Genomic DNA, 21,503 nt, shown 5'->3' on the forward strand with positions numbered 1-21,503 from the left:
ACTGACAGCTTACAGCTGCTTCTGTGCAGAGCGATGGCATGAAAGACGAGGCTGTTGTTTTCAAAAGACATCGTGCATCCTTATTGCCGCCTCTTGGTTTCCCTGACAATGAAGGAGAAACCTCCATTTTTTAATTACAAAAATACTACATGACTCTTAATACAGAAAAGCCAAGAGAAGGAAAAAAACTCCCAATGATGAATATCGTTGGGCCGCTATTTCCTACAAGACGTAAAAGAATTAAACTTAGTTCTCCCTCTGGCTTTTTATTATAGAGCTGTTCAAACATGTGCAAAACAAAGAAGAGGGGAGAGTATAAAGGGCCCCACGTGCCCATCACATGGGCGGCTCCAACAGTTACTAACTCGTGGCGAGTCTAGGCTCGTCGTTCACCTGATCTCCCCCCGCCCCCTCTGCCCACTGCATTATTTTGATGAGATCGGGCATGTTTAGGGTGGTATGACCGTAGACCCCTGCCTCATTTTGAAGCACCACTTCTTCTGTAAATACTTTAGTGTGTCCCCATTTTATTTAGAAAGAGCTAAGTTTATTTTCCCCACATTGTTGGATATTCGGTTGTTTCTACTTTTCATCATTTGAAATAACACTGCAGTGAACATATTTGTGCACCAAGGTTCCCCCCCACTCCCTGCCCTTCACATACTAGAAGCTGCTCTTCTAGTGGGAGAACTCTAAAAGTGAAATCACTGGGGCGAAGGGTATGAGGGTTTTCAGATCCTTCGTATCTGACAGCATGTTCCCTGGTGTGTCCTGCAGGCTGACTTTGCCATTGAGGCCTTGGCCAAGGCCACCTATGAGCGGATGTTCCGCTGGCTGGTGCTGCGCATCAACAAGGCTCTGGACAAGACCAAGAGGCAGGGCGCCTCCTTCATCGGGATCCTGGACATCGCAGGCTTCGAGATCTTCGATGTGAGCCTCGCCCTCATTACCCACCCCACTGCCTCCTTCACCTCTTGGTCGCCTTCTCCTTGGTTAAGAACCCTGCTTCCCGTGGTCCCACACCAATCTGAGTTGGCTATCTCCTTTGTGTAGAGACTTTGGCTGGGTGTGGTTTTTTTTTTTTAAAGGAAAAAAAGGGTCTTGCTCTGTCATTCAGTCTGGAGCGCAGAGGTGCAGTGGTAGCTCATTGCAGCCCTGACCTCCTGGGCTTAAGCAATCCTCCCACCTCAGCCCCTCCTAGTAGCTGCCGGAACTATAGGCACACACCAGCACTCCCAGCTAATTTTTAAATTTTTTTGTAGCGATGGGGTCTCACTGTGTGGCCCAGGCTCAGTTAGATGTGTTTTAAGCTAAACAAAAGTGCTCATTTTCAACCAGAAATGCTGGAGAGAATGAGACCTTTTGTTTATTTTTTTTGAGGCAGGGTCTTGCTCTGTTACCCAGGCCGGAGTGCAGTGATGTGAACATGGCTCACTGCAGCTTTGCCCTCCCGTGCATAAACCATCCTCCCACCTCAGCTTCCTGAGTAGCTAGGACTACAGGCATGTGCCACCACACCTAGCTAATTGTATTTTTTCTGTAGGGCCAGGGTTTCGCCATGTTGTTTAGGCTGGGAGAATGGGACATTTTAGGTCACATTTTTGGAGGCTTCCTGGACAGGTGCTTCCTGTTTATTCTTCCAGCAGATATTTCCTGAGCATTGGGATAAGACATCTCCCTTGCCCATGAAGACTTTGAGGTCTAGTAGGGAAACCGACACTTATAGCAGATTAGGGGTTCTTAACCTGGAGTCCATGGTAGGTTTGAGAGGAGCCATGAGCTACAATGAGAAAATTATATCTTTATTTTTTACTGCCCTCTCATTGAAATCATGTATTTTTTCCAGTTGTGAATTGAACTCTACAAACCGCAGTTGTATTAGCAGTGCTTGTGATCTGGCCCCATAGAAAGCACAGACTTTCCTGTCACGTTCCGGTTGTTGCAGAGATCTGGTAGTGTCATTTATGCATCGATCGCTACCTCAAAATTTTGGAAGTTATTAAGCCCATGGCTAGTTCTTGTTAATAAGGAAGCACAGAGGCCGGGTGCGGTGGTTCACGCCTGTAATCCCAGCACTTTGGAAGGCTGAGGCAAGAGAATTGTTTGAAGCCAGGAGTTCGAGACCAGCATGGGCAACAAAGCAAGGCCTCATCTCTTCAATAAAAAAAAATAGAAAGGCCTGGTGCAGTGGCTCATGCCTGTAGCCCCAGCACTTTGAGAGGTTGAGGCAGAAGAATTGCTTGAGGTCAGGGGTTCAAGAGCAGCCTGAGCAACATGGTGAAACCCCGTATCTACAAAAAATACAAATATTAGCCAGGCATGGTGGTGCATGCCTGTGGTCCCAGTTACTAGGGATGCTAAGGTGGGGGGACCACTTGAGTCTGGGAGATAGAGGCTGCAGAGAGCTGAGGCTGCGCCATTGCACTACAGCCTGGGCGACAGAATGAGACTCTGTCTCAAGAAGTAAAAAGAAAAAACAAGGAAGCACAGTGTATTACTCAATCACAATATTTTGATGATTATATTTCAACATAACTACTTTCTTTGTAATCTATTGGATGCATTTTAAAGCATTATTCTGAAAAGGCTTTACCAGATTGCCAGAGGTCCCTGGCTCCAAAGAGTAAATGTTGCCCACTGCTGGGGGGATAAAGGGAAGGGCCAGGACTGTCCAAGCTCTGAAGGCAGCAGCGTGGAGGTGCCCAAGGAGGCCCTCCCTGTGTCCCCACCCTGCCCTTCTTCTCAAGGGGTGTGTGTCTGGGCCTCTTCGTGCAGGTTTGGCGTCTCTCTGATGTTGTTTTGTCTCCTTGCAGCTGAACTCCTTTGAGCAGCTGTGCATCAATTACACCAACGAGAAACTGCAGCAGCTCTTCAACCACACCATGTTCATCCTGGAGCAGGAGGAGTACCAGCGTGAGGGCATCGAGTGGAACTTCATCGACTTCGGCCTCGACCTGCAGCCCTGCATTGACCTCATCGAGAAGCCAGTGAGTACCAGGCTTGCTTTGACCTCAGACCTGCCTTTGGCTTTTCCCTTCCGGGCACTCGTATCTCCCCTCAGCTTGGTATTGGTGGTGAAGGTGTCTAACTCCCCTTCCTTTTGGTGCCACCTGGAGGACGAAGCCCCGAGGCCAAGATCTGGTGCCTAGGAGGCCTGCCTCTGTTAGAGGAGATGCTCTGTGCTGTGGCTGCGGGCTGGGCTTCCCCCAGCTGTCAGACCAGGTGTGGATGTGGTGGGGGCCCTAACATCCTGTTTGCTGTCCCAGAAGACCACCCAGCGTCCACCTGAAGACTGGGCTCAATAAGTATTTCTTTGTCTTAAAGAAATAGCCATGCATCCATGTAGTAAGGTCGTATCACAGGGTCCTTTCACTGTAGCATGGAATTGTGCAGACCCTGGGTGGTAAGCGCTCTCCCCAGTGCACACGCAGCAAAGCTCAGCTTATCCCCCCATAAACCCAGCATGGCCCAGTGCTTTGATCTCCAGCATTAGCTGTGTGAAGATTGAAAGAGGAACCTTTTCCAGTGAGTTCATATTTAAACCTCGTGCCAGGTGGAAATTGGGTTACCTGTTTGTGTTTTGGGCCTGATGAGGGGTGTGATCTGTAAGGAAGCCCGAGCTGTTTCTGTTTCTGGGTTTCCTTTTTTTTTTTTTTTTTTTTTTGAGACAGAATTTTGCTCTTGTTGCCCAGGCCGGAGTGCAATGGCATGATCTTGGCTCACCACAACTTCTGCCTCCTGGGGTTCAAGCAATTCTCCTGCCTCAGCCTCCCAAGTAGCTGGGATTACAGGCACATGCCACCACGCCCAGCTAGTTTTGTATTTTTACTAGAGACAGGGTTTCACCATGTTGGTCAGGATGGTCTCGAACTCCCAGCCTCAGGTGATCCACCCGCCTCGGTCTCCCAAAGTGCTGGGATTACAGGCGTGAGCCACTGCACCTGGCTCTGGCATTCCTTTTGATTATGGTTAATTAATCAGAAGTCCTAGGACAAAGTTTGTTCAGTTTGAAACAATTTCCTTTTTTTTTTTTTTTGAGACAGAGCTTTGCTCTTGTTGCCCAGGTCAGAGTGAGGTGGCACTATCTCGGCTCACCACAACCTCTGCCTCCTAGGTTCAAGCGATTCTCCTGCCCCGGCCTTCTGAGTAGCTGGGATTGCAGAATTATTTTTGTATTATTAGTAGAGACGGGGTTTCACCATGTTGGCCAGGCTGGTCTTGAGCTCCTGACCTCAGGCGATACACCTGCCTCGGCTTCCCCAAGTGCTGGGATTACAGACGTGAGCCACTGCACCCAGCCAACAGTTTACTTTTGTAATGAGCTTTTTTCTTTAATGAACTGAATTTTCCAACTAATAAGAACGCACTGGGCTTCAAGTTTTGTCAGACAGCCTCTCTGCAGTGTCCAAATCTGCTTTCTTGTCTTGTAAACTCAAGTGTGCAGAAGGCTGCTGGGACCCTGGGACTCTCTTCCTCAAGGGGCTCCTCCTACGTATCCCATCGCATCAGAGACATGCAGACGCAAAACCTATGGGATGGTATCTCCCGTGGCAGGATCACAGAGTGCTTGCTGAGGGCGGCCTCCTGGGCAGAGCTCAGTACACTGTGAAGTCACGCGCTGGCTCCGTCAGTGGATCTGCACTTTTCTCTTTCTTTTTTTTTTTTTAAAAGATGAGGTTTCACCATGATGGCCAGGCTGGTCTTGAACTCCTGACCTCAGGTGATCCACCCACCTCGGCCTCCCAAAGTGCTAGGATTACAGGCATGAGCCACTGCGCCCGGCCGGATCTGCACTTTTCATCAAGCCCACCAGGGGTTTCAGTAACGCTGGGGAACCACCGTGATGGATGCTTGGGTAAAGGTCTCTTAGCCGCAGCCTGGGCCCCGGAGGTTTCTTTATAAACTAGAACTCCTCAACTGAGTGCTTCACTCCTCCTGGGGAGCACGTTGCCCACCCTCTGTGGGATTCAGGGGATACTGATGCCCAGGCTTTGGCTTCTTGAAGGGTGTGGTGCGCTTCCCAGGGCGTGCTCCCCGATGCTGATGCTGCGCTTCCTCCAGGCAGGACCCCCTGGCATCCTGGCCCTGCTGGACGAGGAGTGCTGGTTCCCCAAAGCCACTGACAAGAGCTTCGTGGAGAAGGTGGTGCAGGAGCAGGGCACCCACCCCAAGTTCCAGAAGCCCAAGCAGCTGAAGGACAAAGCCGATTTCTGCATCATCCACTATGCCGGCAAGGTGAGGAGCACTCATGGGGAGGAGCCGGGCAGCTGCTGGGGGTGCGGGGGTGTGACCTGAGTACAGTTCTTGCACAGTGACTCACCCAGTAATGTGGCCGCATCAGTATTTACTGATCATTAAATTCTGACAGCATCAGCATTTACATAGCTTGCAGAGCCCCTTCACCTGGTGGGTGCTGTTGGAAGCCTGCAACACTCCACCATGGTGCGCAGGCTGGTTGTCATCATGTCGTCTTCTTTATAGTTGGGCCTGTCTGCCAGGTGCAGAGATTTGGCTAAAGGCATCTGTGCAGAGTTTGAATATAGCTCTGCCACTCATAAGCTGTTTGACTTCAGGTCAGTTACTTAGCCTCTCTGATCCTGGGTTTCCTCATCTGGAAAATGAGAATGACCAACTACCATACAATTATGTGGATTAAACGAGCTCTTGAGGCCCAACACGTGGCACGGGTCCGTGCCCCAGGGCAGGGCTCCTCAGCCTCGGCATTACTGGTAGTACGGGCTGGGTCGTTCTTTACTGCGGGGCTCTTCTGTGCATACTAGGATTTTTTTTTTTTTGAGACAGAGTTTCACTCTTGTTGCCCAGGCTGGAGTGCAATGGCGCAATCTCGGCTCACCGCAACCTCCACCTCCCAGGTTCAAGCGATTCTCCTACCTCAGCCTCCTGAGTAGCTGGGATTACAGGCATGCGCCACCACGCCCAACTGATTTTTTGTATTTTTAGTAGAGACGGGGTTTCTCCATGTTGATCAGGCTGGTTTCGAACTCCTGACCTCAGGTGATCCGCCTGCCTCAGCCTCCTGCTAGGATGTTTCGTAGCATCCCTCGCTGCTACCCACTAGAGTTAGGAGCACCCTCCTTCGTCCTGACAACCCAAAATATCTCTAGATATCACCAAATGTGTCCTAGTTTGGGGGGTGGGGAATTGCCACTACTGTGGGTGACAGCTGCTTTTGCCAAGTCTGCCACAGTCAGTAAATGTCGGACTCGCCCTCAACACTTAGCTGGCAGACATCTTCCCAGTCTGCGTGTGACAGGGGCTGAGACCCCACATAGTCCATAGAGGTGCATGCTTAGACAGAAGCTGGTTCTTCTCAGCACGTTGTGTGCTTCTTGCACAAAGACCCTAACGATTAAGTGCTGTGGCCCGAGCATGTGAGATTAGGCAGGGGCTTCGCCATATCCTTGGTGGCCGCTGGCGAGGGGATCTGGGAGTTTCACAGCTCTGTTCCCGAGCCATATGGAATCCAGGCCCAGTTCTAGCAGGCAGCTCCCCCGCGCCGGCCTCTTCTGCTTAGCTGGTTCCTGAGGCTGCGGAAGCAACTGTCTTCAGTTACCCATGTAAAAAATAATAAAGCCAAAAAAACAGTTTACACCATCACCCAAGGAATGTTTCCCAAGCCTCCTTTCCGCTCTCACCTTTGGGAAAAGCACGTGCTCATCAGCACAGAAGCTTCCAGAAGGGCTTTTGCTGTGGGATTATTTGTAATGCTGGTGATTAGGAACACCCTAGAACCTACCAAGGGGCCTGCACGATGGCGTCAGATGTGTTGTGTCTTGCCTTGGGCTGTGCTGTGGCAGCTGACGGGACAAGGATGTAGGCCTGGATGGGAGGGTTGCTGAGACTCTGAGCCTGGAGAAAGGAGAAAGTGGCATCACCCACCTCATGATCGACAGCAGCGCACACCCACCTCCGTACTGAGAGTGTTAGGGAGACGGAGGCCCAGGCCGCCTGCTGCTCTCTGGGTATTGTTCTGGGACCTTTTACAATGCACATGTCATGCTGTCTTACTTGTTTTGTTAAGTATATATTTTAGGGGACCACAAGGGCTCATGCCTGGAATCCCAACACTTTGGAAGGCCAAAGTGAGAAGACAGTTTGAGCCCAGGAGTTTGAGACCAACCTGGGCAACACAGTGAGACCCTATCTCTATTTAAAATGAGGAAAAAAAGTAATATCTTTCTAGAAGTCTCTCTGAACCCTCTGGTTTAGGAGGCTGCCCAATTAAAAAAATATATTTAAAAAATATGCATTTCCGAAACGACGAAATTGACACATACTCTGAGAAAATGTGAACATTCTGGAAAGACAAAGAAAAAACAAAAATTACTTGTCTTATGACTTAAAAGAAATGGTAATATTTTGTGGTCCTTCCAGGATTTTTTTTTCTTTTTTCATATTACCTAAAAATTTTAAAAAGCTGGAACCCAGCCCAGTTTCACCACGCGTGGCCACCACACCATTGCCAGAGCCAGGATCCCATTATAGGTCACACCTTGCTTTGAGATGTTTGCTCTGCACGAGACACTGCAGAGAATGTCGTGTGGCATCGTGTCCCTCATCCTCTCACTTCCTTCTTAAGGTGGAAATGCTGGGTCAGAGGGTGTTCACGCTTTCCGGCTTTTCCACGCATGGGGTCGGCCTGTGCTTGGGAGAGCCTGTGAGCCCTGGTGTCCCCAGCGCAGCTCGTGACTCGGGCCTCTCTGATCCTGCCAGGTGGATTACAAAGCTGACGAGTGGCTGATGAAGAACATGGACCCGCTGAACGACAACATTGCCACGCTGCTCCACCAGTCCTCTGACAAGTTTGTCTCGGAGCTGTGGAAGGATGGTACGCCCTTTGCCCTTCGCCCCCTGCCTCCTCTTGGCCGCGGCTGGTCCTCTTCCCACCTCCACAGTGGGCTGAGCCACCAAACCAAGGGTACAGGTCTCCCCCTGACATAGGCCAGGTGGTCTCCACCCTCTGTAGCTCCAACAAGAGAGGGCTCCTCGGCCTGAAACAGGAGGCCCTCGAGCACACACCGTGGCCGGGTCCTCCCGGGCGGAGCGCTTTCCGCGTGTGGGAAATTCCAAGGCGCCCCGAGCCTCCAGCCTAGTCTCCCAGCCCCTGCGCCAGGTCGAATTCCCGCCTTCTCCACCTTGGTTAGGCTGGTTGCTTTGAGTGGTTCTTTTTAATTCTTTCTGTTGGTTTCTCCTTTTCCTTTGCCTGGGTTTTGCTTTAACCTCTCTGTTGCAGAGATGCAGAGCACTCAGAGAGCCTATTTCTATCATCGCTTTCCTATTCTCCACCTAGAACCAGGTGACTGGCCGCCTGAGCGGTGTCTCATGTGTGTGGTGCGTCCAGAGCTGTGCAAGAAACGCTTCTGCCTGGCTTTCCTTGCCCTCCTTGGCTTTTCCTGCCTGCTTACACCCCTGTTCCCTGATCTGCGCCAGGCTCCTGGGCAGGCTCCGCGCATGGTGCCTTTCGCTGGCCTCTAGCAGCAAGCTGGGCAAATGAGGGGCTATGTCTGGAATTTGGGGACGTCACATTAAAATCTTAAAACACTGTAATCCCAGCACTTTGGGAGGCTGAGGTGGGAGGATCACTTGAGTCCAGGAGTTTGAGACCATTCTGGGCAGCATAGGGAGATTCCTACAAAAAATTAAAAAAAAAAAAAAAATCCGCTGGGTGTGATGGTGCCTGCCTGCAGTCCCATGTGCTGAGGTGGCTGAGGCAGGAGGATCACTTGAGCACACGAGGTACAGACTGCAGTGAGCTGTGATTGCGCCTCTGTACTGCAGCCTGGATGACAGAGTGAGACCCTTCCTCAAAAATCAACCTTAAAAACAGCAAAAATGGTTTAAAAATTTGTATCCTCCTTAGAGCTCCGTCCCTAAAGGCAGCGTCTTACTGCTTGAATGGCTGCGGGTGTCTTGGCATGAGCTTCAGGTATGCACACTGTGTGTGTCTGTGCACCTGAGAGCTGAAGTGGCATCTGTGTGTTCATTCCACAGTCACTCAGCAAGGCCTGCTCCACCCGGCCGGGGCCCTCTGTGGGGCAGGATCCACTCTGCTAAAAGGGTCAATTATGCTGAGGCCAAATTAACCTTTCTCTGGACAACCTGAGTGGCTTTTGCAAGTTACCACTCCCAGGAAAGCCTGTAGTAGCCAGGAATATCGGCCCTGTGGTGGGTGCATAAGGTCAAAGATGCCTCCCTTTTCTTTTTTTTTTTCGAGACTGAGTTTCGCTCTTGTTACCCAGGCTGGAGTGCAGTGGTGCAATCTCGGCCTACTGCAACCTCTGCTTCCTGGGTTCAAGTGATTCTCCTGCCTCAGCCTCCCAAGTAGCTGGGATTACTCTTGCCACCACACCCAGCTAATTTTTGTAGTTTTAGTAGAGATGGGATTTCGCTATGTTGGCCTGGCTGGTCTCGAACTCCGGACTTACGTGACCCACCTGCCTCGGCCTCCCAAAGTGCTGGGATTTACAGGCGTGAGCCACTGCACCTGGCCGCTTCCCATTTTAATTGATTGGTTTGTAGGTTCCATCCATACTCCTGGCTTCTGTCTTAAGCAAGGATCCTTTTTGAGCAAGGATCCTTTTTGCTGTCTTCAAATAAATAACAGGAATCTGGCCACGAAGGAATATGAAACAGGCTTTGTCAATATTCTTAACTTTTACGTCCAATAATGGAAGGCTTCAAATTTAACATTAGCTCTTGCTTAAACTGATCTCAGATCGCTAGCCACTTGGGTTTGGCTCGTTTGTTTGCTTTTTTTTTTTTTTTCTTACCTTGGAGGATGCAGTTTGTTTCATTGCTGCTGGGCATGAGTTCCAGTGCTGGGGGCTGCTTCCCTTGGGGGTCGGTTTAGAAGAGAAAGACCTGTGCGCCAGGAGACAAAACCAAATACGAGGGCGCGAAGAGATCTCTACACTTCGGAGTATTTATGGTCAAGAGCGGTTCTTCGGAGCTCTCTTTTTCTGAGATATCTGCATAGATATAGAGGGGACCCTGCCCAGCTCTGCAGACAGTGGCAGGGTGGCTCCAAGCTCCGCCTTCTGACTCCCAGCCCAGTGCTCTTACCACAGGGTCAGTGGGAATTCAAGATACTGATTTTTTTTTCTCCCGACTGACCATAGGACTGCAGGATTACGTCAGCCAGGTTTTAACACCTCCTTAGAACCAGGCTAGTGGAATTCTCACTATTCCAAAATCCATTACAAGCTTCATTGAGTCTTTTTGGAAATAGGAGCTCCCAGAGCAGCTGAAGATAGGTGATAGGAAGGAGAGGTGGCCGTGGCAGACCCATGGCCCCCGAGAGACAAGCCCAGTGCCGTTGCAGCCCCCTTGGCTTCCTGCTGCGTGTGGGGATGACCTTAGCACCCTGTGTAGGCCCCAAGCAGAAAGGGTCCCATTGTTCCATTCTGTCTCCTCTTTTCCTGCCTCATGTCTGCCTGTCTCTCCTCCTCCCTCCGCCCCCGGGTGGAACTGTGGGGCACTCACATGTTCTCGGTGGCCTCCGCAGTGGACCGCATCATCGGCCTGGACCAGGTGGCCGGCATGTCAGAGACGGCGCTGCCCGGGGCCTTCAAGACACGGAAGGGCATGTTCCGCACCGTGGGGCAGCTGTACAAGGAGCAGCTGGCCAAGCTGATGGCCACGCTGAGGAACACCAACCCCAACTTCGTCCGCTGCATCATCCCCAACCACGAGAAGAAGGTGCGGCCGCCTGGTGGGGTGGCCCGGGCAGGGCACTGTGGTGGTGTGGGGCGCTCAGCCCTTGTCTGTCTCCCCAGCAAAAGCAACCTTCCAGCCCCCCAGCATGCATAGAGCCCTCAGCCGTGTCTCTGCAAGGGTGGACCTTGGCTCGCTTAGGAGATACGCTGCATTCATAGCCTGCCCTTCCTCTTGCTGACATTGGCTCTCTGGAGCCTCTCCCAGACCTGGATCCTTTGACTTAATAGTCAAAACCTGTGGGCTGCAGCGACTCCCTCTCTCGAACTCTTGCCCTGTCAAGGTCACAGGAGCTGCCTGACCTTTCTCCGACTGTCCTCGGCGCAGAAGCTAGACCGCATGTGTGCGTTTTCTTCCTAGGCCGGCAAGCTGGACCCGCATCTCGTGCTGGACCAGCTACGCTGCAACGGCGTTCTCGAGGGCATCCGCATCTGCCGCCAGGGCTTCCCCAACAGGGTGGTCTTCCAGGAGTTTCGGCAGAGGTAAGCCAGCACCTGGAGCCCGCTTCCCCTGGGCCCGGCTGGGCGTGCAGTGACTCCCAGAGCTGGGCTGGTCCCTGGCACGGACCTGTCGAGAGGGAGCTACATCCTTCATCCACGTAGAACTGAGTCTGGCTAGCTTTCCCCCGCTTCCTTCTGTCTTCCACCCTTTGCATGAGAGGAGACATCCCATTTTCATACTGAAATCCAGGTCATCATCATCATGCTGACTTTTGCTCCTAGTAAGTGCAGGCCCTGGTGCTATTTGCTATAGGTAGAGGAGCTATGAAAAGAAATGCAAAAGAATCAGCCAGATGCCTAATGTAGATGACGGGATGATGGATGCAGCAAACCACCCTGGCGCATGTATCGCACGTTCTGCACATGTACCCCAGAACATAAAGTATAATAATGATATAAAAAAGAATCAGCCAGATACCTAATGTAGATGACGGGATGATGGATGCAGCACACCACCCTGGCGCGTTGTATCGCACATTCTGCACATGTACCCCAGAACGTAAAGTATAATAATGATATAAAAAAGAATCAGCCAGAGACGGATATTACAGGAACTTTGTGGAAATGAAAGTCAAAGGCAGTGTGACACCTCCCTCTTTCTCTAATGACTGTGCTGAGTATCAGTGGCTGTTGGGATGCAGCCCTTTATTTATTTTTGGGCCACCCCTGTTTAGTAGCAGCCCCCTGCAGCATCCCAGGGAAGCTGTGTGAGCGTGGCTGTCCCTGGGTGACAGTTGAGGACCCCAGGCAATTAGCAGTGAGGGAGCCCAATCTGAAGCACACCCGAGTGATTAAAACGGTCCTACCTGAGTTTCCATGCAATTTCCAAAAAACACCAAGCTTTCCTTGTGTCATTCAGCCTAAGAGCAGGGTGGGGGTTTGCCTGTGTCTTTCCTTAGGAGAGTTTGTGTAAAGAATTCTATGTCTGCTGCACTGTAAGAATGATCTTAACCTCTCGCCTATATTCCAGGCAAGTGGAATTGAGGCAATGGGCAAAATGACTAGGCTTCTCTTTCCTTCCTCAGATACGAGATCCTGACCCCAAACTCCATTCCCAAGGGCTTCATGGACGGGAAACAGGCGTGCGTGCTCATGGTGAGTCGAGCTGCAGTCCTGCCTCTCTGGATGGATGGCCCCTTGGCTGGGGAGTGCCCGCATGGCCAGGGCCCGCCTTGCTGTATCAGCACTGTGTGGTGGGTGGATGCCCAGGCTGTGTCCCTTCTGATGCTCCAGGTCTGACTCTGCCAGGCACCCTATGCACTAGCCCCTTGGCCTCAGATAGCCAGGGTTGGTGTTTGGCACCAGGGTGGTGTGGAGGAGACCGGAACGGTGGGCACGGCCAGGCTCTGATGAGGGATCACGGCCTCTTCCGTTTGGGGGACATTCTCCTGCTTTCTTGCTCACGGGCCTGACTCCACACCCAGCGTGGCGAGCAGCGTAGCTCACAGCCAGGGCAGCAGGCCTGCTGCGCCGTGATCTGAGCTTCCCTGTCCCTCCCTCCCCACTCCCAGCCCTAGCGCAGTGCTCCGAGTTCTGGTTGAATGAAAGACCTGCAGTGACTCAGAGCCAAGCCTGGTCCATTTTTCCCCTTCCCAGCATCCTGTTTTTTCTGGCGTGTCCAGGGTTAGCAGCCGCTACCTTTGGCCTCGTTTTACTTCACATTCTTTCTAAAGAATCAGAAAGCATTGGCTGCAGAGTGGGGTGCTGGGGGGAGGAAAAGAGAAGGAAAAATTCAGCACCTACTATGTGCAAAGCCTGCATTCAGTGACAGGGAAATTGGGGACAGGAAGAAGGAGGGAGAGGAGATGGCTTTCTGCTCTCCAGATGCTCATCAGCCGGTGGGAAGAAGGATGAAGGGCGCGCCTCCAGCTGTGCCTGGGCTGCTCCTTCATGGAGCCAGGTAAACAGCTTACTCCTCCCACCTAGATCAAAGCCTTGGAGCTCGACAGCAACCTGTACCGCATCGGCCAGAGCAAAGTCTTCTTCCGCGCTGGTGTGCTGGCCCACTTGGAGGAGGAGCGGGACCTGAAGATCACTGACGTCATCATAGGGTTCCAGGCCTGCTGCAGGGGCTACCTGGCCAGGAAGTGAGTCCCGGGAGATACTCCTGCCCCACACGCCAGGCCTTGCGACACTCTTCGGTGGCCAAAGAGCATTTAGCAAGCCGTGGTCTAGGACATCCCACTGCAGCCAGTCACGTGCCCACGTGGCTCTTTCTGCCCCTGCTCCTGGATTTCTACCTCTGAGGAATAGAACTGGGCAGTTCTTTTTTTTTTTTTTTTTCTGCCTCTCTCTGTTGCCCAGGCTAGAGTGCAGTGGCACAATCTTAGTTCACTGCAACCTCCACCTTCCAGGTGCAAGCGATTCCCCTGCCTCAGCCTCCTTAGTAGCTGAGGTTACAGGTACGCACCACCACAGCTGGCTAATTTTTGTATTTTTAGTAGAGACAGGGTTTCACCATGTTGACCAGGCTCGAACTCCTGACCTCAGGTGATCCGGTCGCCTCAGCCTCCCAAAGTGTTGGGCTTATAGGCATGAGCCACCATGCCCAGCTGAATCAGACATTTGAGGTTTAGAGTGATGCGTGGGAAGAGGGTGGTTCTACTTGGATTTGCCTGCCTGAAAGGTCCTGCTCGTCAGGACTCCTCACCGTGTCACCCTTGTGGGGACAGCACCCAGAGCTTGCCTGTCCCTAAAGGACCCTGTGGTTCCAGAGGAGCAGGTCATCCTTAAGTCCAGAGCGACTCCCTGGGGAGCGAGGGATCCCATGCCGCAGGACAGCGGCTGTGGGCACTGCATCCTCGTCCCCTTGTGCTCCAGAATGAGGGTCCCAGCCGGGGCGCCGGGCTCTGGGAGATGGAGCCTGCATGTGTGGCATTTGCACAGATGGGGCCTGTTTATCCAGAAGCCCTCCAGCTGACACCTGCAGCCCACCTTTGCAGAACATCAGCTCCTGACGTTCTCCCACCAAACAAAAGCTCAGATTAGGGGACAGCACGAAGGGTGGGAAGCTGAAGTCCAGAGTTGCCTGGGGCCAGTCAGCTTCAAGACCAGGAGTCATGCTCAATCCCACGCTGAGTAGGATCTGTGGTTACCTCACGTGGGCCTTCATCTCCGTGGGCTCCTCTGTGAAGGGGTAGTCTGGTGACCTAGGTCCCCCGCCCACTGTAAGATTAGTGCCTCTTGGGTCACACAGGCTGTAAGTGGGAGGAACATATCTCAACCCAAGGCTGGGCCCCCTCCCTGAATTTTTTTCTTGAGGTACCCCAGGCAGGGGTAGAGACCCCCCAGAAAAGCCTTGAGGACAAGGCCTGGACTGTTAGGTCAGGTCTGCTGTCCACTGCCCTGTGGTGCTGACCGTGTTCCTCACCCCGCAGAGCGTTTGCCAAACGGCAGCAGCAGCTAACGGCCATGAAGGTTCTGCAGCGGAACTGTGCTGCCTACCTCAAGCTGCGGAACTGGCAGTGGTGGCGGCTCTTCACCAAGGTGAGTGCTAGGAGGGCCTCTGGAGTAGCTGGGACTGCAGGTGCACACCACCACACACCTGGCTAATTGTTGTAGTTTTTGTTGTTGTTTGTTTTGGAGACAGAGTCTCACTCTGTCACCCAGGCTAGAGTGCAATGGCATGATCTCAGCTCACTGCAGCCTCCACCTCCTGGGTTCAAATGATTCTCCTGCTTCAGCCTCAAGTGGCTGGGATTACAGGCGTGTGCCACCACGCCCACCTGATTTTTGTATTTTTAGTAGAGACAGGATTTCACCATGTTGCCCAGGCTGGTCTCGAACGCCTGACCTTGTGATCTGCCTGCCTTGGCCTCCCAAAGTGCAGGGATTACAGACCTGAGCCACCGTGCCTGGCAATTTTTGTATTTTTTTGTAGAGGTGCAATCTCACTATGTTGCCCAGGTTGGTAACAGACTCCTAGGCTCCAGCAGTCCTCCCACCTCAGCCTCCCAAAGTGCTGGAATTAGAGGCATGAGCCACTGTGCCTGGGCCTTTCTGATTTTTAATAGAGACAAGATAGTGCCAGGCCTCACTATCTTGCCCAGGCTGGCCTTCCTGGCCTTAAAAAAAAAAAAATCCCGTTATTTTTAAACTTGTCTAGGCTGCTTTTGTGTATAATACATAATTTACGGTAATTGCGAAAATCCGGCTAACAAATAAAAATGAAGTAAAAACTCATCCGTAAGCCCTTCATCCTAAACCAACAGCGTCCGTTACTTTATGTTTATTCTCTCGCTCTCTTTCTCACTGCCTATAAAACCTCAGCTATGTAAACCGTATACATTCTTCCATAGCTGAGTTTGACTCATATAAACAGTGCTGCAGTTTGCACGTTCCATTTACGATTCCTTTATAAGCAACGTTTTTTTAGAGGTAGTGTACTCTTCCCTGGGGGACACGTCATTATCTGGGTACTTTTTTAGAGATGGCTCCTTCCTAGTTTTCTTGCAATTATGAACACTGCTGAGGTGAATGTCTTCACACACACTCAGGGATAGTTTCCCTGGAATGTAGCTGGCAGCGGGTAAGAGGCCCATGGTACAGAGCGCCAAATCGATTTCCAGGAAGGCTGTGCCCGCTTGCAGCTGCCCCCACCATGTGTCTTATCCTTGCCCCCACTGTCGTGTTTCAGAGGTGAGGGAGCAGCCTCACACCTGTTGGCAGAGGCGGGCATCTTCCATCTTCCATGTATCTACCTCCATCTCCTTTCCCAGGTCAAGCCACTGCTGCAGGTGAGCCGGCAGGAGGAGGAGATGATGGCTAAGGAGGAGGAGCTGGTGAAGGTCCGAGAGAAGCAGCTGGCTGCGGAGAACAGGCTCACGGAGATGGAGACCCTGCAGTCTCAGGTGGGTGTCTGTGCAGGCTCCGTCCAGGTTGCCCTGCCGCCTGCCTAGTACTGCCACCTCCTGGCCATCAGTAGTCATGGCAGGCTGGCAGCTTCGATTACTATAGAAGTTTATTACAACTGCATTTCCTGTTACTATAGGAACAGAGATCAGTCTCTCTGCAGACCCCATTTAGGGTTATGTGATGTAGGGAGGCCACCTAATAGGATGGAAAATTCACCAGCGTTGGGGTCAAGCCTCAGCTCTACCACATGACCTGAGCCCGTTTCCAGGGACCTTGGTGTGGCGCCCATGGAGTAGTGAAAAGTAAAAGACAGGATGTCTGGAAAGTGTGTGGAAGTTTCAGAGCTCTCCAGATGAAAGCTACTCTTGTCTGCATGTTCCTTTCCTGCTGGGATCCTGAGCCACAGCGTCTGTCCTAGAGGATGGAGTGTCTTGAGGGTGTTGCAAGGAGCTTGTGTTTTCCACTTGTTTGCAGCTCATGGCGGAGAAATTGCAGCTGCAGGAGCAGCTCCAGGCAGAAACCGAGCTGTGTGCTGAGGCTGAGGAGCTCCGGGCCCGCCTGACCGCCAAGAAGCAAGAGCTAGAAGAGATCTGCCATGACCTCGAGGCCAGGGTGGAGGAGGAGGAGGAGCGCTGCCAGCACCTGCAGGCAGAGAAAAAGAAGATGCAGCAGAACATCCAGGTGCCCTCCCGCTGCGCCCAGGGAGGGGCGGGGCCTGAGGGGCAGGGCGGGGCGGAGGAGCAGGGACCAGGACCTGGGAGAACATGGAATCAGGGTCATCCGAGGAGGCCAGCTCCTCACACTGTCTGCTTGGGGCACTCAGTGAGGGGTGTTCTCTTTGGGCTGGTGGTTTGTGACGTGTACCTCTAAGATCTCCATGAGCAGTGCCTGGGCCAGCATCGAGGCCAATTTGATCTCCCTGCCATCAGCCCGGGCCCTGGCTAGCTGGAGGTACGCAAGACCAGCAGCTCCGCCTCCTGCCTGTTCCATGGGTGGGAGCTTGCTCCAGGAAACCCTTCAGAACATGTCAATGGGGTTCTGGCCCCTTGTCCCAGTTTGAAATCTGGAATGCTGCACATAGGGCTTGGGCCCCGCCTCAGCTGTGGCCCTGGGCTCATGGATCTTGCCGTTCCCTACCTCATCCATGGCCCTGGGCTCACAGATCTGGCCATCCTCACCTTGGCATGGCCCTGACCTTCGGACCTTGCTGCTTTTGCCTTGGCCATGCCCTTGGGCTTGCTGTCCTCACCGTGTCTGTGGCCCTGGCAGGAGCTCGAGGAGCAGCTGGAGGAGGAGGAGAGCGCCCGGCAGAAGCTGCAGCTGGAGAAGGTGACCACTGAGGCGAAGCTGAAGAAGCTGGAGGAGGAGCAGATCATCATGGAGGACCAGAACTGCAAGCTGGCCAAGGTGAGGCCTGTGGCCGCCATCTGCTGCCACTTCACGGGGGCTGTGGGTGGGAGAGTGTGGTTGCCCTACAGGGCTCTGGCCCCCACTGCTGCTTCCTGTCTTTTCTGTCTGCAGCATGGGGGCTTCTGCTCAGCTGCAGGTGCTCCCTGGAGGTCCCATGGGCCTTAGTGGAGAGATTTTTCTCATAAATGGAAGGGGCCCTGGGAGGGCTTGTCCTTTCGCCTCTGGAGAGCTCTTCTTTGCCAGCTGTGAGACCCGAGCCTTTGTAAAGCTGGCCGTGTGTGCAGCATTGCAGGTGTTGGTCACTGTGGGGTTGGGGGCACCTTGGTGGCTCTGTGTTGAGATGTGGGGTACTCCTCCTCCGCTGTCCCTGGGTGGCAGCTGTTCCTCCTGAGAACGAGTTGTATCCCTGTCAGTGTCTGCCCAGGGAATAGATGGCAGCATGGGAATGAGTTAGAGGAGAAAGCAAGAGAAGGCGGCCTCCCCACCTTTTGGGACTCCTGTGTCCTCACCGAAGGGTGGGGAGGCTGAGGTGGCAGAACGCCCACCCGGGACTGGGACGAGGGGACTGAGATGCTTGTGCCGAGCCGTGGCACCTGGGCAGGGGTGTTGCGGAGGCCACACAGGGCAGAAAGCAAGGAGAGCAGCCCGGGGCACTGCGGGGCTGGGGAACGGGGAGGCCATGGCCCACCTGGCAGGTGAGAGTGGGGCATGGAGAAGATGGCCTGGTGGCGCAGGTGAGCGCCGCGTGGCAGCCTCTTGAAGGCCTGGAGCCATCTGTTCCTGCTGATACTAGCTGTCACCTGGAAACCTTTCTCACCCAAGCCCATGGGGGCAGGGGAAGGGCCTGGGCACCCACATTTTCTGATTCTGAGGAAGCATACCTTGCTGTTGCAGGAGAGCTGGTGACCTTTCAAGGTCACCCTTTGATCCAGGAAATCCTAATGAATTTGATCAGGTGTCTAAAGCCCTCTCCATTCAGCCCAGAATTTCCTGGCGAGTCATGCTTTGAGGAGAGCTGAAGTGTTCTGTGCTCTACCGACGCTAAACGCCGACCTCCCTCCCTCTCCCCAGGAAAAGAAACTGCTGGAAGACAGAATAGCTGAGTTCACCACCAACCTCATGGAAGAGGAAGAGAAATCTAAGAGCCTTGCCAAGCTCAAGAACAAGCATGAGGCTATGATCACTGACTTGGAAGGTGAGGGAGGTGACGGGCAGGGGGCTGGTGGGCAGGGGCTGGCCTGAGACTGGAACACCGAGGCGCCCTCAGCTCATGGGTGAGCCTGGGCCACACAGCAGCACTGGCTGCTGCCCTTCAGACCCGAGGTCAGCAGGTCGAGGGGAGCTGTGTCTGGTGCCTGCGGGAGCCTGGGCTTCCAGGCCCCTGTTGCCCTGTGGCTAGATGCTTCCCAGTGTGAAACGTGTTAGGAGAGCCTTGGTGTTCCCCTGTTGTCATGCAGCGTGGGTTTTGGGGAGCTTCTGAGACTTCCAAGGAGGCTCTGGTTTTGGCCTACAGGATTCACTGGCTCTGTCACTGACGAGCTGGCTCAGCTTTTACTTAAGCTCCATGAGCTTTAGTTTCACCTAAAAAGGGGACACAGTGCTAAGGTGTCTGTGAGGATTTCATTAAATACATGTGAACACGTATGTACCATAAAGTGCTAGACAGATGTTACAGGAACTCATTGCTTGACTTGGGGCAGGGTGACAAATCCTGCCTTGTCTCTCTGTGCCCTGGGGATCTGTGGCAGGAACGGGGGACTGGGGTAGAAGCACAGGTCTGTGGCTGTCTGCAGACCCCCACCTCTGCCCCTTGAGAGGAGTGGACAGCTGGGGAAACAGGAGAAACCAGACCACGGTGGGGACTCTGAGCTCGCACCCAGGGGAGGGAGGCCAAAACCTGACCGCTGGGAGGAGTTTCCCCGGCTCGGTTTTACTGCCCTGTCCGGCCCCATCACATCTGCAGGAGATGAGGTGAGTCAGGTCATCCAGTGGGAGAGAGGTCCAGACACAGAGAGATCTCTTCCCCCACAGATGCCCTCCCTCACATGGGAGGGACTGGAAGACTCAGCATCCAGGAGGTCTAGGGGTGACGCCCACCAGATGGACAGACATGAAAGGCTGACACTGATAATCACTAACACAGATACGGAGCTGTCAGAGTACACACACGCTGCTGCCGGAACTGCAAACTGGTAGACAACGTCAGAGGGCGATCGGGCAGCCCTAGCGAGGTTGAAGCTGTGCATGCCAGTGACCCGGCCATTCCGTCCGTCACTCTCAGCCACGTGCACTGAGAGTGAGCAGGGCGCTCGCAGCAGCATTGCTTATTAGAGCGTGCAATGAACACAGCCCATGCCTGCCAGCTGCAGGACGGGTGCATAAATAAGTTGTGGTGTGTGCACATCATGGAATGGTAGGCAAACGTCCATACAAATCTTTTCCAGCGGAACTTCACAGGCTAAATCTCAAGATCATGAAATGGGGCAGCAGAGGCCCGGCGGGGAATAACCACTGCCGACCTTAGATGGGCCAGGCACTGTTGTCGGTGCGTTTTAAGATGTAACTCACTGGCACCTCACAAGAGCCTAATGAAGTAGGTCATCAAAGAGGTGTTGAAAGTAGCTTTCCTAAGTGACATCACAGAGTTATAAAGCTAGACATTGAGCCCTGAGTCTGCAGTTCCAACTGTGGAATTCACACAAGGCAGTTCCATTACATAAGTTCAGATTCACACAAAATCGAACGTAGTTTTTAGAGATACAGACATGGTACAGCCTTCAAGGGAAAACAGGGAATTATGAACGCCAGCTTTAGGAGAGTACTTAACTCCTGGCAGGGAAGGACAAGGGGTGAGGTGGAGAGTGACATGCCAGGGGCTGGCAGTTTGCCTTGATGTCCTCTTCCTGCATCTAGGAGTTGGGTGCAAGTATCTGTGTATTTGTGATGTCTTGAGCCTTACACACTTTCCATAACGAGGACTCAGTATTTCCTGTAAGTAATTAACATGGAGACAGAAGAGCCCAAGGCACTGAGAGCTGTGTGGGCTCCCTTCTTGCAGAGCGCCTCCGCAGGGAGGAAAAGCAGCGGCAGGAGCTAGAGAAGACACGCCGGAAGCTGGAGGGAGACTCCACGGACCTCAGTGACCAGATCGCCGAGCTCCAGGCTCAGATTGCGGAGCTCAAGATGCAGCTGGCCAAGAAAGAAGAGGAGCTCCAGGCTGCCCTGGCCAGGTGAGGCCCCCACCTGCCCAAGCCCAGATGGCCGGGACAGCCCTTTCTGCTTGCTGCCAGCCCTGGCCAGGTGAGGCCCCCGCCTGCCCAAGCCCAGATGGCTGGGACAGCCCTTTCTGCTTGCTGCCGGCCCTGGCCAGGTGAGGCCCCTACCTGCCCACTGAGCCCAGATGGCCGGGACAGCCCTTTCTGCTTGCTGCCAGCCCTGGTTCTCTGCACCAGTGAGCTGTGAGCATTCTTTCCCCTTATTGTCTTAGAAGAGCCATTTATTTCATAGCAAAATGGTTCTTGTGCATTCAGGGCACGGTGAGGAACCTCATTTGTCTTTTGTTTATTTGTTTATAATTTGAAAAAAGTCATCCACAGCTTTATCATCCATCTGCAATAGTCCTTTCCTTTCTTAATTTCTTTCCTTTTTTTTTTTTTTTTTTTTTTTTTTTTCTTTTTTTTTTTTTTTTTTTTTTTTTTTTTTTTTTTTAAGACGGAGTCTTGCTCTGTCACCAGGCCAGAGTGCAATGGCACTCTCTTGGCTCAATGCAACCTCCGACTCCTGGGTTCAAGTAATTCTCTTGCCTCACCCTTCTGAGTAGTTGGGACTACAGGTGTGCACCACCACTCCCAACTAATTTTTGTATTTTTAGTAAAGATGGGGTTTCACCGTGTTAGCCAGGATGGTCTCAATCCCCTGACCTCGTGATCTGCCCATGTTGGCCTCCCAAAGTGCTGGCATTACAGGTGTGAGCCACCGTACCCAGTCCCTTAATTTCTAATTGTT

At 52.8% G+C, this 21,503-nt stretch overlaps 1 protein-coding gene across 8 annotated transcripts in view; it reads left to right on the top strand.

Moving 5' to 3' along the window:
* The window catches only part of MYH9 (myosin heavy chain 9), a 116,717-nt gene that overhangs the window by 81,930 nt on the left and 13,284 nt on the right, over positions 1–21,503 (top strand). For 5 of the 8 annotated variants that reach the window (XR_005198417.1, XM_037735077.1, XM_037735082.1 and 2 more), the window contains exons 12-26: positions 778–930; positions 2,814–2,987; positions 5,062–5,235; positions 7,735–7,849; positions 8,255–8,317; positions 10,526–10,719; positions 11,095–11,216; positions 12,260–12,329; positions 13,161–13,321; positions 14,612–14,720; positions 15,953–16,084; positions 16,563–16,769; positions 17,358–17,495; positions 18,570–18,693; positions 20,557–20,728. Coding sequence is in view for 7 of the 8 variants with exons in the window: in XM_037735077.1 (XP_037591005.1) it covers positions 778–930; positions 2,814–2,987; positions 5,062–5,235; positions 7,735–7,849; positions 8,255–8,317; positions 10,526–10,719; positions 11,095–11,216; positions 12,260–12,329; positions 13,161–13,321; positions 14,612–14,720; positions 15,953–16,084; positions 16,563–16,769; positions 17,358–17,495; positions 18,570–18,693; positions 20,557–20,728 (2,108 nt within the window). In the remaining variant the exon portion in view is untranslated. The remainder of the gene's footprint in view (positions 1–777; positions 931–2,813; positions 2,988–5,061; positions 5,236–7,734; positions 7,850–8,254; positions 8,318–10,525; positions 10,720–11,094; positions 11,217–12,259; positions 12,330–13,160; positions 13,322–14,611; positions 14,721–15,952; positions 16,085–16,562; positions 16,770–17,357; positions 17,496–18,569; positions 18,694–20,556; positions 20,729–21,503) is intronic. The other 3 variants (XM_017519020.2, XM_017519019.2, XM_037735081.1) reach the window with 2 other exon arrangements.

The sequence above is a fragment of the Cebus imitator genome, unplaced genomic scaffold, assembly GCF_001604975.1.
Source record: "Cebus imitator isolate Cc_AM_T3 unplaced genomic scaffold, Cebus_imitator-1.0 Scaffold722, whole genome shotgun sequence".
Lineage (NCBI taxonomy): Eukaryota > Metazoa > Chordata > Mammalia > Primates > Cebidae > Cebus > Cebus imitator.